At 40.9% G+C, this 14,046-nt stretch overlaps 1 protein-coding gene across 2 annotated transcripts in view; it reads left to right on the forward strand.

Moving 5' to 3' along the window:
• Positions 1-2,219: 2,219 nt before the first annotated feature.
• Positions 2,220-14,046, forward strand: part of GAREM1 (GRB2 associated regulator of MAPK1 subtype 1) — a 199,201-nt gene continuing 187,374 nt past the window's right edge. For both annotated transcript variants that reach the window (XM_066246166.1, XM_066246167.1), the window contains exon 1: positions 2,220-2,353. In XM_066246166.1, the coding sequence (XP_066102263.1) occupies positions 2,233-2,353 (121 nt within the window). In that variant the 5' untranslated portion in view covers positions 2,220-2,232. The remainder of the gene's footprint in view (positions 2,354-14,046) is intronic.

Consider the following 14,046-nt stretch of genomic DNA (forward strand, 5'->3'; position numbering starts at 1 on the left):
TCTCCATCTCACAATTAAGGTCTTCCAGTAAGAGCTCTGCCAGAACATGAAATTTACATAAGAATCTGTATCTCATTAAAATCTCTTCCCTTTAATACACAAGGTCAGTAGTAAGAGCAAATTTAATGTAAATCTTTTATCGAAGAAAAAAAGTTGGTTGCATTAATCCTTTTACTTTTTATCTTTAAGTCATAAGTCACTGATCCTTTTAGATGATGAACTAAATCTATTCCCTGAAGCTTTTATAATAGTAGCAGAAAGTTATTTCTTAAAAACCAATCTACTAAGTAAGGTTTTAGGATCTACTTACTAGTTGAAGAACCCCTGACCCTGCCCATTAAAAAAAAAAAAGTTTTCTATATTGTTTTCGGAGTCTGAGCTTTATTTCCAGAAATGATGAATAATTTATAGAATAAAAATTATCTGGCATTTAGCTCATTATGGTTTTTAAAAATTCACTTTAGGTGAGCAAATCTCAAAACTTTATGGACCTGTGATTCTGAGTAAAATATGTCCTAAATTGTTTTTCACTTTTTCACAAAAAACTAACGTGCATGATACAGAGGTTAACACATTCAGCAAAGGAATTTTGTCAAGATTATCGCCAATGCTTCAAAGTGATTGGCCGAGAAAGGTGGGTGTAGAAGAAGCTCTGTGTTTTTCTTCAGTTGATAACTGGAGTGGTTTATTCATTGGCACAGACCTAAGTCAATCCACTGAAAAGCAGCAGGATGTTTTCAAGTCCCCTCAGACGGGCAAAAACAGGTGCTTATTTTGCCTTTCCAATGCACTGAACACTGAATACATGTTGAAGAATAGGGAAAGTTGATATGCAACCCTTTCACCTGGCAACCACAAACGTCAGGATATACCTGAAGAAATAGTCTCACAGCCATCTTTACATGCTGAGCTCTGTCCGCATCGAGTAGGCCACGTTCAATATTGAGAGAAACAGGATGATGTCATAGAAAGCAGACTGTGGGTTTGAATCCCAGCATGGCCATCTACAAGTTGTGTAATCTTGCCAAACTTCCTAATGTTTTGGAACGCATACCTAGAAAACAGAAATGATCGCAACCATTAAGACTGGAGGAGAATTGAGTGGGGAAAGGATGTGAAAAGAGCTATTCCCAGTGCGCTCCCAGTATTCTAGTTTGCCCTTTCCCTGGGTGTGTCTATGGTGGTTAGTGGCTTCATCCCTCACGGTCTCCAGAAGCTTGTTCATACAATGAAGGTATTAAACAGAATTGTCACCTTCCCTTACGTGGGTACTGATCATTGATCACCTTTCTCCTCGTCCGTACTTCGGCCTTTTTCTTTCTGTCTAGCAGCTAAAGTCTAGACTTGGTAGGATCAACACTCAGCTCCGTTTGTAGAGTTGTAGGGTCAGTGAGAAAAGCCAAGGCGTGCTCCACGCTAGCCATTCCCAGACTTTCAAAATAGGTCGGTCCCCTTTGTGCCCGCTATTAGCAACTCCAGCAGGGCAAGGTGCCCGACACCGTGACTGAGTGATTCCCGAGCTCGTCCCGCTCCGCCGGGGCTCCAGGAAGGAGCCAGGCGCGCAGCGGCCTCGGCGAGGCTGCAGGGCGCTCGAGCGGTCGGACGGGGGAGCGAGAGCTAAAGCTTGAGGCGCCGTGGCCGACCGGGGGCTGTCGCCTCCGCGCGGAGCCGAGCCGAGCCGGGGGCCGGAGGCGGAGGCCGAGTGGAGGGGCAGGCTGAGGGGCGGCGCTGGGGAGGCGGGGGCGGAGGCGGTGTCCCCGGAGCTGCGCAGGCGTTGCTCGCACCTTGTTGATTAGTCAGTGCTGGGAGCGCTGCTATGGCGCTTCTCAGACCCGCGGCTCCTCCTCACTCGCTCGCGGCGGAGGGAAGGAGGGGGGAGAGGAGGAGGAGGCGAGCCGGGCGCCGCCGCAGCTGCAGACCCGGGGCCAGAGCAGGAGGCGGAGCGGGAGCCGCCGCAGCCACCCCGGCCGCCGCCCGCCGCGGGGCTGCTGCGAGTCCTCTCGGGGCTTGAGGGCACGCGGGGCGCTGCAGCCATGCCCCGCAGCGGCAGCTGAGCCGAGCCCGGCGCGGGCCGCTCCTTCCCGCCGTCCCGGCCGCTGCGCCCGGGCTGCCCGCTGCCGGAGTGCCCGGCGCCTCTGCGCGCCCAGACATCGAGCGCGAGCGGCGGCGGCCGCCGAGGCGCGTGGTGCCGGCGGCGCCGGCGGGAGCGCGGGGCGGGAGGAGCCGGGGAAGATGGACCCGGCGCCCTCTCTGGGCTGCAGCCTCAAGGATGTGAAGTGGAGCTCGGTGGCCGTTCCGCTCGACCTGCTGGTCAGCACTTACCGGCTGCCACAGATCGCGCGGCTGGACAGCGGTGAGTCCCAGCCCGGCTGCCGGCGCAGGGCAGACGGGCGCGGACCGCAGTTTGGGCGCGGGTGCCTGGGAGGGTGGGACCCGGTGGGGAGTGGGCTGCCAGCCTCTAGCGCCGGAGTTGGCCGGAGCTGCTGCCGCAGCGCTGGCGCACCGCTCTCCACTCCCCCCAGCAGGAGCTTAGAGATGTGGAAATCAGAGCCCTTGCAGTATAATTAAAAAGGACGCCAGAAAAAAAAAAAAAAAAACAAACCCAACATAGGGGAAACCTCTGAAGATAGTAATCTTGGAGGCGAGCTGTCCCTCCCACTCGCCTGCAAGAATTACTTAACCTGGGAAACCCTGAAGAGTTACTTAGGCAACTTTCTTACAAAATAATTGTGCTTTGGGTGGCATCTGTATTTTGGATGCTCTCATTCCCCCCCACCCCCCAAGAAGCAGCAGATTTAAGGAAAAAGCTCCTGGGTGACCAATGAAAGGGACCACATTTCTCAGAGACCTTTTATTACAGCTTGTCTGTTATGTTTAACCGAATTGAAAGTAAATTATGTCTGTGGGTAGAAAATGTTCTTAGCAAAAGTGGTGGTATGCTTAAGGTTGATTATTAGCGTAGCGCATTTCCAGCCTGGGAAACAATTAACTCAGCCAAACCTGTATACGTAGAACCTGAGCTAAGAAATACTGGTAGGTATTTCTTGAAATTGACCACCAGAAACTAACCAAATATATCCCAGCTGTTGATTCTGCAGTGTGACATCTGCAAACAAGTAGATAGGTGTGCATACTGTCGAGCAAACAGACACCTTTCAGTTCCAGAGTGGCAGTTTAGTGTGTTTTGTCTTCTCTTGTGTTTTCTCAATAAAGCTTCAGTTGATTTTGGTCTCGTATGATTTCAGACTATTTGCAGAAAGAAGCTTGCTCTGCTTGGGGCTGCTGGGAGCACCTGGGCCCTGGCTAGCTGGCCAGCGGATAGGTCTTTGGTCACACAGGCCAAGTTAGAAGGGCACTGAGCAGAAAGATGTCATTTCAAGTCACAAGGAACTGGGTTACTCATTCTTTTCTGTAGTACAAGAGTGCAGTAACATGAGATGTATCAATGGCCAAAAGCATACTCAGGCTGTTCCTTATCTGTGGGGTTAGATTGGACCTTTGAAGTACTGATGTGAAAATAAATGGAGGAAAGTTCATGAAAGCTGAACACAATCTGGGCATGCTTGCTAGCCTTGTTTGTTTGGTTGGTGGTGGGTAGTGGTAGGCATTGGGAATAAACTAGGAGTTTTAAAACTAGTAATGAAATGCGGATCAATCCAGGAAGGGACAGGTGGTATTTTCTGGTATTTCTGCTTAGAGTAGGGGTGAGGAGTGGGGGGGAGGGGAGTGTTTTGTGCTTTAAATATGTATCTGCAGATCTGAATCTGTGTGTGGTGTGTGTGTGTGTTCGTGTGTTCAGTGTTTCATTTCCACTTCCACTGTGTAAAACTGTGTATGTTGGAAAGCTGTGAGTCCTCATCTTTTCCGACGTTGTCTCATCTCTGGACACTCTACCCAAACTTCTTAGGTAGGAAGAGAGCACTGGTATGTATGGTTAAAAGTCACCCAAAGGCTTTATTAAACTGAAAATATCAGACAGACATAACTTTGAGCTTCATTATCCACTTTTCCTACCATTCATAAAAAGGATCTGAATCAGCAGTGCACTCATCCCACACTCCTTTTGAAAATTAGGAAGTGGGTAGCAAGTCTTAACACTGTATCCTTTCAAGATGTGGGATGGATTTTGATCACTGTGTAATTTCAGCTCTTGATTGTAAATTTCTTATCACTGCTTGAGAATCACAGTGGCACACTCAAATTTGGAATCACAGCCAAATACTGCTTTATATCTTGCTTCTGTCACTTAACAATCCCATCTTATTTAATTTTTAAAAGAATAGCTGTGTAATATCCAATGGGATGGCTATCCCATTTGATCTATTCCCTCTGGTGATCATCAAGCTGCTTTACTTTTTACTATTATAAATTGTGATACAACTAACAGTCTTGTACATAAATCTGTTAGTTTGAGTTAGATTAAATCTCTGTATTGCTGAGTAAGCACATGAATCCTTTTTAATTCTTTGATACATACACATTATCAAAGTGATTTAGAGACTAAAGGTGAGATATATACTAACTCTTCCCACAACCTTATATTCTTAAAAACAAACAACAATAAAAAAAAACTTTGCTAGTTTGATGAGGGTAAAGTGTTACCTTCTCAATTAAATTTGGATAGACTTTAAAAGTCATTCGTAGATTCCATGCTTATTTTTAAATGTGTTTCACAGCAATGTTGAGAACATGTATAGGACATGTGGCCATATTAAAAAAGCTACATGACAAATCTCAAGTTTCATGTGGTCCTCATCCTGTGTTTGACCACTTGCCAGTTTTAGTACAGTAGGTATCTTACACACACACACACACACACACACACACACACACACACACACACCCTACAGTTAGGCATGAAAGGTAGTCATTTTCCAAATCACTTGTTTTAAAAGAGACTAGAAAGAAATTGGAAAACATGCCACTGGTTGACATTTTGCCAAGAGAAAACTATTGGCTAATTTTAAGCAATCATTAAGGAACATTAAACATCTAATTTCATAACTATTGATGACTGAATGCCTACTGTGTGCAGGTACATTTCTAGGGTGTTTAATGTATATTGTCTCAAATCCTCAGCAACACATTTTAGGATTTTGAAAACCTGAGATTCAGAGAATTGACATAAATGGATGAGTGGGATTTCCAGCCAGTTTTTGGATTCAGAAGACTTGCCTTACTTTTATCTCAAACTACCTCCTCAGACTAAATGGGAGTGTAGGTGTAGAGTAGGTCTGACATCTGCTCTAAATAGCCCCACTGTCTCTCTGAGAGCCCGAGGACCGGAAAGTCAATATTTTTAAAACAGTGTAGACACCGAATTAAGTGCTGGCCCCATCCATCAAATGTAGACAACTTTCTACTTCCCAAAGGAGTGGCTGAAAAGAGGTAAGGAGCAGGAGGGAAGAAGAGAAGGAAAAAAGTGGAGTCTGAGGCCTTAGGGTAACTAGATGTGTCAAGATAATTCCTCAATACATTAGCCATGCTTAGAATTTTAACTACGTAATAAGTAATAATTCCACAACTCTTTGCAGTATACCTGTGCCTCATGAAATACCTACAGATAGATGCCTTCAGTATTACATCCCCAGTAGTGAAACTTGTCATTGTGTGATAATATTAATACAAAATTAGTAAGCTTTTATAGGTATTGCCTAATGAATCTTTCTGGAGAAGTCAAAGAAAAGCACTCCAGTGATTCTCCTAAGCAGTGAGATACATCTCATCAGCCAGGATCTACCTCCGCCAGCAGTGATCACCAGTCTTAGGGACTGTCGGCTGTAGAACCAGTCGACAAATGTGTTTATGACCAAGAAGAAGGTAGAAAGAATGCTCAAAACTTCATAGGTGGGAAATGACTCATTCTCTGGCTCTTCAGTATTTTATCTTGGAAAGGCTGATCGGTCTAGAGCAATTTTCTCCCAACATTTTTGCTCCTTGTACTCCTAAAAGGTTCTGTAAAACTGAACCCTAAGCACATGTTTAAGCTAATTCCTAAAAGTTCTTATCCTAAATTTAAATAGTTGCAAAGATGTAATGTTTCAGCATATAAATATTGACTTTTTAAATTAAAGTGTTACATCAGTGAAAAGTTCTAACAGGATCTATATTTGATTCTTAGTAGCAATCATTTTTTAAATGCATGGATAAATTCTTCATCAGTTGAAAATTTGATGCCGCCTGACCAGGCGGTGGCTCAGTGCATAGAGCGTTGGACTGGGATGCAAAGGACCCAGGTTTGAGACCCCGAGGTCACCAGCTTGAGCATGGGCTCATCTGCTTTGAGCAAGGCTCACCAGCGTAAACCCAAGGTCTTTGGCTAGAGCAAGGGGTCACTCAGTCTGCTGTAGCCTCCCCACCCCCATCAAGGCACATATGAGAAAGCAATCGCTGAGAAACTAAGGTGCCTCAACAAAGAATAGATGCTTCTCATCTCTCTCCCTTCCAGTCTATCTGTTCCTCTCTGTCTCTGTCACACACACACACAAAAGAAAATTTGATGCCTTTTCTTTTTCTCCTTAAGTTTATATTTACATTTCCCTTTCTGCTACAGAAGTCCATTCCCAAAAGAATGTATTTTTATGTTTAAAAGTGCCTTACTGACCACTCTGTGATATTTTCTGTAACAAAATACATATAAATTCAAACCTAGTGGTTTGTATTTGTATTTCTTTTGACCTTAAGACTCTTGGTGTTTAAATATTTCCGGTTGTTTAAACAACGAATTGGAAATTACCTGATTTACAAAAGGAGTTGTTACCCAGATACTGGAGACTTTCACACCTCCATATTAGCATTTTTATTGGTTCCTTTGTTTGTCACCCGGAGGGCTTTGCACCTGGGCAGTTTAGAAAGATCTGAGGAAGGGAATGCAAGTGCATCACTTTTGTAAAGTGGGTGAAAGGCCATTGTGAAGGGGAGGTATTGAGGGATGGCTTCCATTCACAATGGGATGGAGTCCTTCCATCACTGTCATGTCTCAGGCAGATCAGATTTTAGAGAAGACGACACTTAGGAAGTTGGGGATCTGGAAATTGATTCTCTTACAGATGTGATGGTGAAACCCTCGAGAAATGTTGGCTTTTCTCCAGACATTTACCCCAATTCCAAGAACGGGCATCTGGAGCAGTGAAAGATGAGTTCATGGCCCTGTTTGCTAAAAGGAAGAGGAAGACCAAGGCTGTGTGGACCGATAGAGAGAAGAAAGATGATAGTAGTCAGAGGCAGTTGTTTAGATAGATCCCCGACCTCTTCTAGTTGCACAGCTGTGTTAGGACTGAAGGTCTTTGGTCCTTGCTTCCTGCTGCCCTGCGTCTCTAACTTTACCCTTCAAATGATTGGAAGGCGGAAGGAGCAGAAACATGGATACTCAGATCAAAGAGAGGCTCCAAGTGGCTGTTTGCAAATGCCAGAAATATTTTTAGGTCCATGTTTTATCTTTGAAATTAATGTAAATTTTCAAAATCTACCCCATGATTGATATTATGTATACGTATGTGTGTGTGTGTGTGTGTGTGTGTGTGTATGTATGATTTTTTTCCTAAAGTAAGTTAGTGTAAATCTTGCTCCAGGAAGATGTGCCATGCTTCTGTGTGTGGCTTCATTTCCCCTGACATTCTATATCGTAAGAGGGTACCTAAGTCCCAGGTGACAGTGATGGTAGTTTAAAGGATGCTGGGTTTGGACCCCAGAAACCTGTGTTCAGTAACACGAATTGCCACTTCATAGCCCTGTGATCTTGGTCAGGTGTCTAAATCCCTTAGCTTTGTAGTTTTCTCATGCAGAAGAAATGGACAAACATATATTTGCCCATGTATCTCATAGCTGTTCACTAATTGTTTATTCAAGCAGCTAATATTTATTAAGCCCCTTATACATATGTCAAGCCCTGTTATACATATTGGGACTACAGCACTGAACAAATCAAGACAAAACCTTGTAGAGCTTCCATTCTTGTATATCTACCTCTATGCTAATTAAATGCAAAACTGTATGTGAAACACATGTGTATTGCAAAACAATATGATATAGTAGAGGTGCCTGGCCAGCTTGGTGTGGGCTTCAAAGTATATCATTTAGCAACAGAAATCCACTGATAATAGATTTTATTTTCCTTGTACAGATAAGAAAACTGAAGGAAATGCTGTAGTGACTTTAGTCAGTTTCCTTTTGAGCAGAGGTCAGGAACCTATGGCTCGCGAGCCAGATGTGGCTCTTTTGATGGCTGCATCTGGCTCGCAGACAAATCTTTAATTAAAAAAATAATAACGTTAAAAATATAAAACATTCTCATTCTCATGTATTACAATCCATTCATTTCCGACTGCTCATGTTCATGGTTGCGGGTGGCTGGAGCCAATCACAGCTGTCCTCGGGACAACATCAAATTTTTATTGGATAATGCGTAATGTACACGGGTCGTTGTATGGCTCTCACAGAATTGCATTTTAAAATATGTGGCGTTCATGGCTTTCTCAGCCAAAAAGGTTCCCAACCCCTGCTTTTGAGTAATCCAGGTTACTGATCTAGTAATCCACGGGTTATAAAAAAGTGATGTGAAGTCTATCAGAAAGAAAGTGTTAAGCACTAATTAACCCAAGATTGAGCTTGGGAAAAATCAGAGCAGAAAATTAGGAAAGGAACTTTTAACTTAATCCAGAATCCTATGTGAGTCTCATCAGTGCTACCAAGACACTTGAATCTTTTTTTAGCATGTACTCATTGCTACTTTTACTGAGTTGGTGGTGATTTTCTGAGCACCTCTACTTATGTAACTGTTAGGAGGAAAGAAATAGCTAGTATAGTATTATACACATAGCAGATGAAGAAGAAAGTTTCTTGAATGTTCTTTTATATGTCATATACTTTTACTTTCCTCTAGTTATCATCTATTCCAATTGGCCATACCTAAAATTTCTCTCTCTCTCTCTCTCTCTCTCTATAATATAATATATATAATATAATACAATATATAATATATATATTATATATATATATATAATAAAATAGGAGAGGACCTTGTAGAGGACAGTAGATTTAGACCTACAAGACAAGAATTGGACATAGTTCCTTTTGCTTTTCAAATAAGATGATTGTTTTGCAAGTCTTAAATGAGTATCTACATGGCCAGTAGAAATCTTAAGATTTTTGATTCATCTGTAAAAGGAAAACTGGTCTGACCATTGTGATAGACTGCATCGTGGTTTAAAGGGAAAGTATTTTAGTCTCTCACTCATTTGGCTGCCTTATTGAATAGCAAATTCTAGTAGACCAACTTACAAACGCTTTTATTTTTGTTAGAGATTCCTAAGGTATCTGCCTTTTCACTTACTGAGCTGCAGTTCTAGGAAAACTCATAAACTCTTCATCTTCAGGAAGGCTATCAATCTTAAAACACCAGCTATTCTATGCTACTTGAAAAATAACTTCCATTGCTGGTTTATGTATCATTTTGTCATACTTGACAAAATATAAAATACCCACTAAAATATATTAGTATGTGGGAAGCATGTGATAGGCATTTGATTATTAATGAGAAAATTTTAGTATTAAAAATTTTAAGATCCAAAATATATTACTAAAGTTATCTATGATTTCTGCAAGTCTGAAATAGAATTTCACTTTTGTTTCAATTGAGATAAACATTATACATTTAAATATATGAATTGGAGCTAGATAGATGGTAAGTCCTAAAATTAGCAGTAGGAAAAATAGAAACTTATGGACCATCATGATGAAATAATGATTCTTAGGGTTATTAGTTATCAATATTTTAAATAAATTATTTCTATAAATCACAACTTATTTTTGGATTTTTTTTTTTTTGCTTTCTTGCTGGTTCTTGCATTCTAAAATTAAGATGCCACCTTTACATATGGCGTGTAGCTATGTTGTTGAATTTTTAACCTTATATGGACTAGAATGTCATAAATCTTTGGAACTAGTCAACTCTTACTATTAATAAAGAAAGCCTGATTAGATAGCTAACCATTTAACTAACCATTGTCTTTTCAGGGTACCAGGGGTTTTACTTCTAAGCAAAGCAAGCCTCTTGGTTTAAACAATGTTACAAAACTACAACTGCTAATTCGGTACAGTTGTCATCTTCCTATAATAGCCCCAAGATTGACTTGGAACCTTAGTGTCTTAATCCCAGACATTGAGTTAGTTTCCTTTTATGCCATTGCAGAAGTATTGCGTAGCAGGAAAAGAAGGACAAAACAATGTTTCCGAGCCCTGTTCCAGATCTGTGGATGAATTGCTTATAATTATAGGGCAAGTCATTTTAATTGACTCTGCTAATTTTTAAACCTAGTTTGGAGTTATTCAAATTTACTTGGGCTTTCATGGCTTAATGGTTGTTTAATAAATACCTATAACCAGTTATTGAATTTAAAATGCAATGTGAAGGCTTCTAGTGATGAAGATATGTGTTATTCAGGTTAATATTTAACATCTGCAGTAAGTTATGATTAGGCCTGGTTATAGCTTAGAAGGAAATGTAGTCATCTGTGAGTAGTGCTTATGTATGTATTCTTGTGATGATTTAAAATGAGTTATTATATACGTTTTTCTCCACTCAGTAGAGAAAAATTTCCTTGGTCATATTAAAAAAAAAAAGACAGTTTTCTCAATACCAGACTTTAAGATGTTAGACATGAAAATTTGCTCTTGATAATTAGTTCAGATTGACAGTTTCTTCTTTCTAGCAGGGAACTAGATTCAAAAATCAAAGGTAACACAAAAAGGGTAAATGTTTACTTTTCTATTTTTAAATATATTTGTTACTTTGTAGGTAGTTAGGAAGCACTGGTTATAACAGAGTCGGTCATCCATTCAAAAAAAGGGTTGATGAAATTCCTAAGGGGCCCTGGCCGGTTGGCTCAGCGGTAGAGCTTCGGTCTGGCGTGCGGGGGACCCGGGTTTGATTCCCGGCCAGGGCACATAGGAGAAGCGCCCATTTGCTTCTCCACCCCCGCCCCTCCTTCCTCTCTGTCACTCTCTTCCCCTCCCGCAGTCGAGGCTCCATTGGAGCAAAGATGGCCCGGGCGCTGGGGATGGCTCCTTGGCCTCTGCCCCAGGCGCTAGAGTGGCTCTGGTCGGGGCAGAGCATCGCCCCCTGGTGGGCAGAGTGTCGCCCCTGGTGGGCAGAGCGTCGCCCCTGGTGGGCGTGCCGGGTGGATCCCGGTCGGGCGCATGCAGGAGTCTGTCTGACTGTCTCTCCCCGTTTCCAGCTTCAGAAAAATACAAAAAAAAAAAAAAAGAAAGAAAAGAAATTCCTAAGGAATCCCACTTGAACAACTCCAGCACATCCACGTGTGCAGAGGCTGTATTCCATAATTGACGTTTACTTTGAATCGCCTCTCTTCCTCTAGCAGCACTGGGCAAACAAGGGATGGTTGGAGCAAAGAACTAACATCTATTCCACTGTCATTTCTGGTCCTCAGCAGCTAATGCACCAAGATCTTCCATTTCACTGTTTCAGGTTAACATTTAAAATAATGCAAGAGCTGTTTTTACCTTGGATCACCGACCCACAAAATTATTCAAGCATCAGACCCAAGTTGAAAACAGTTTAATTAGTGATGTGTAAAGAGAAAGAGCTATAGAAAGATAAGATTACCTACTTAAAATAAATACCATAAAGCTTTATACAAATATACTGCTGTTATTATTATTTTTTTCTGTTAATTTTTGTTCCATCTTTGCTCAGTTAAGAGGAAGGGAGCCAGTGAGAGTAGAGAGGATCAGACAAATTTTTCACAAGCTCATTATGGCCAAGTATATCACTTAAGGTTAATCTCAGTTGTGAATAACCAGACAAACAGAAAATAGTGGCTTTTATATACAACCTGGAGAGATTTCTTCCTTTTTCTTCTAAAAGGAGTGTGAAAGTACCCAGTCTGGGACTGGTATGGCAGAGCCACAGAATCAAGGGCCCAGACTGCTCATGTCTTTGCTCTGTCATCCTCAGCAGGTAGTTTTCTCTTCATGGTCCTCAGTGGCTGCTGGAGCTCTAGCCTTCACATCTGCATTCCAGGCAGCAGAACAGGCAAAAGGATTTGTCTTACCATTGGTTCTACACTGCACATTGCTTACATCACATTGGTCAGGAATGACACACTTCTACATGATCAGGAAGGTAGGATTCTTTTAGCAGGTATTTTATCTTTTGTCTTTTAACTGGGCACAATGCCCAGGGGCTCTTATTGCAGGAGAGAAGAGCATTGGCTATTCAGAGCCACCTAGTAGCCTCTGCCCCTCAGATATATGCTTTGGTACCTTCATTTTTTTTTTTTCCTATTCAAAATTAAATTGCCATCATTGGGCCCTAATTCCTTGATATCTATCTGTTCCGGTTCTTCCTCAGCCAAGATACTATGAACCTCTTGCCCAACTTCCTTTCCTCTCTTCACCCCCAAGCATGAGCTAAAACCTTGAAGTGGTTCAGTTTGAGAGGCCCTTTATTAGAGGTGGAAGTACTTTATAAGTAAGCCATAAAAAGCTGTGTACTTGTAGGAATTATTGTTATAAGACACCCTCACATTGTTTTTTGGCTTGCCTACTTTTATATAACTTGTTATATAACCATTATTAACATTTTCTTGTTATACATGCATGGTATATAGAGACTATATCTAAAAGTGGTACCAAGCTATATATAAAAACTTTTTTAAATTTTACATTAGCTCATGAACATTTTCTTTCAATATTAATATTTTTGAAAATAAAATTGTCATGAATGAGTTGAATTGTCTCATTACCAATACAGTTATTTATTATTTTCCAGTTGTTAGACAGTTGGTTGTTTGGAATGTCATGTTTTTGAGGATATCTTGGTTCCTAAATTTGTCAGTTTTACATCATTTCATTATTTTGGGTTCTTGGAAATAAGATTATTCTTCAAAATTTATTATTTTTAGATTGTTGATATGCATTGCTGACTTGTATACCGGAAAGTTTGTACCATTACCAGTGAATGAGTAAGCTCACTTAGTACATCATTGAGTATCATAGAGATTTTTTTGGTCTTTGTTAATTTAGACATTCTAAAAATTGGCACTTTTTTGAATTTGTATTTCTTTGGGGACTAGTAGAATATCATCAGTCATTTATTATATTTCTTTCATAAATTTTATGGGCCTTTTGTTCAATTTTTTGGTAGAGTTGTTTTGCAAAGCTCCTATAATGAAAATTATATCCTTTTTCTTGGTTTTCTGTAGGATATTTATAAAAATAATCTCCAGGTTTTGTGTGTGTTAACGCTTTTTAAACTTCCTTTCTGTTTCTCTTCAGTTGATATTCATAATTAATTATCACCTCTGTTTCTGAGATTGAATAATTGTGATTAATCTACTTTCTTTATTAACTTAGATATAGGATTCAAGTGTATGTTCCCTATTATGCTGTGGCCAGTCCTCTGAAGGAGAGAATCCCCTTCCATTGTGGAAATCAAAATAATTACCTACAAGTCTTGGTAAAACCATGTTGTGTATTTACAGCTATAATTATATTTGAGTTCAATAATGGAGAAATCCCCACAGAAACTCTGTGGTTGATCAGATCCTGTGCGTTGTGTGGAACTAAGATGACAAACTAAGTTCCTCACTCTTTGGTTTTAAAAATTAAAAATAAATTGACAAGTTTATAAAAAACATTTTACTCTTTTTACCTGTAATCCATAACGAACCCTTAAGTGCTACATTTTGTGCCATTAGAGTTTTCTGCACCGTATCCTGTTCTTGAAAGAGATGGACTAGAGCAACTTGAGAGCCTGTTGAAACTTAAGAGTCTGAGTGCTTATGAAAGGGAATAGAAGAGATTGACATGTAACTTTCAAACAGGGAAAAGCAAATGTGATAGTTCGAATGTCATTTCATTTCTTCTGTTGCCTGTCTGTAAATGTCAACTTCAATGTAATGGCTAAGAAGAAGGGGGCCAGAGATAAGAGAAGAAAAGGCTCGGTTTACTTTCTCTGTATATAGCTGTGATTGATGGGGAATAAAATGCATACTTCTTTGCCAACTTGGCACCTGAAGACTGTAG

The sequence above is a fragment of the Saccopteryx bilineata genome, chromosome 11, assembly GCF_036850765.1.
Source record: "Saccopteryx bilineata isolate mSacBil1 chromosome 11, mSacBil1_pri_phased_curated, whole genome shotgun sequence".
Lineage (NCBI taxonomy): Eukaryota > Metazoa > Chordata > Mammalia > Chiroptera > Emballonuridae > Saccopteryx > Saccopteryx bilineata.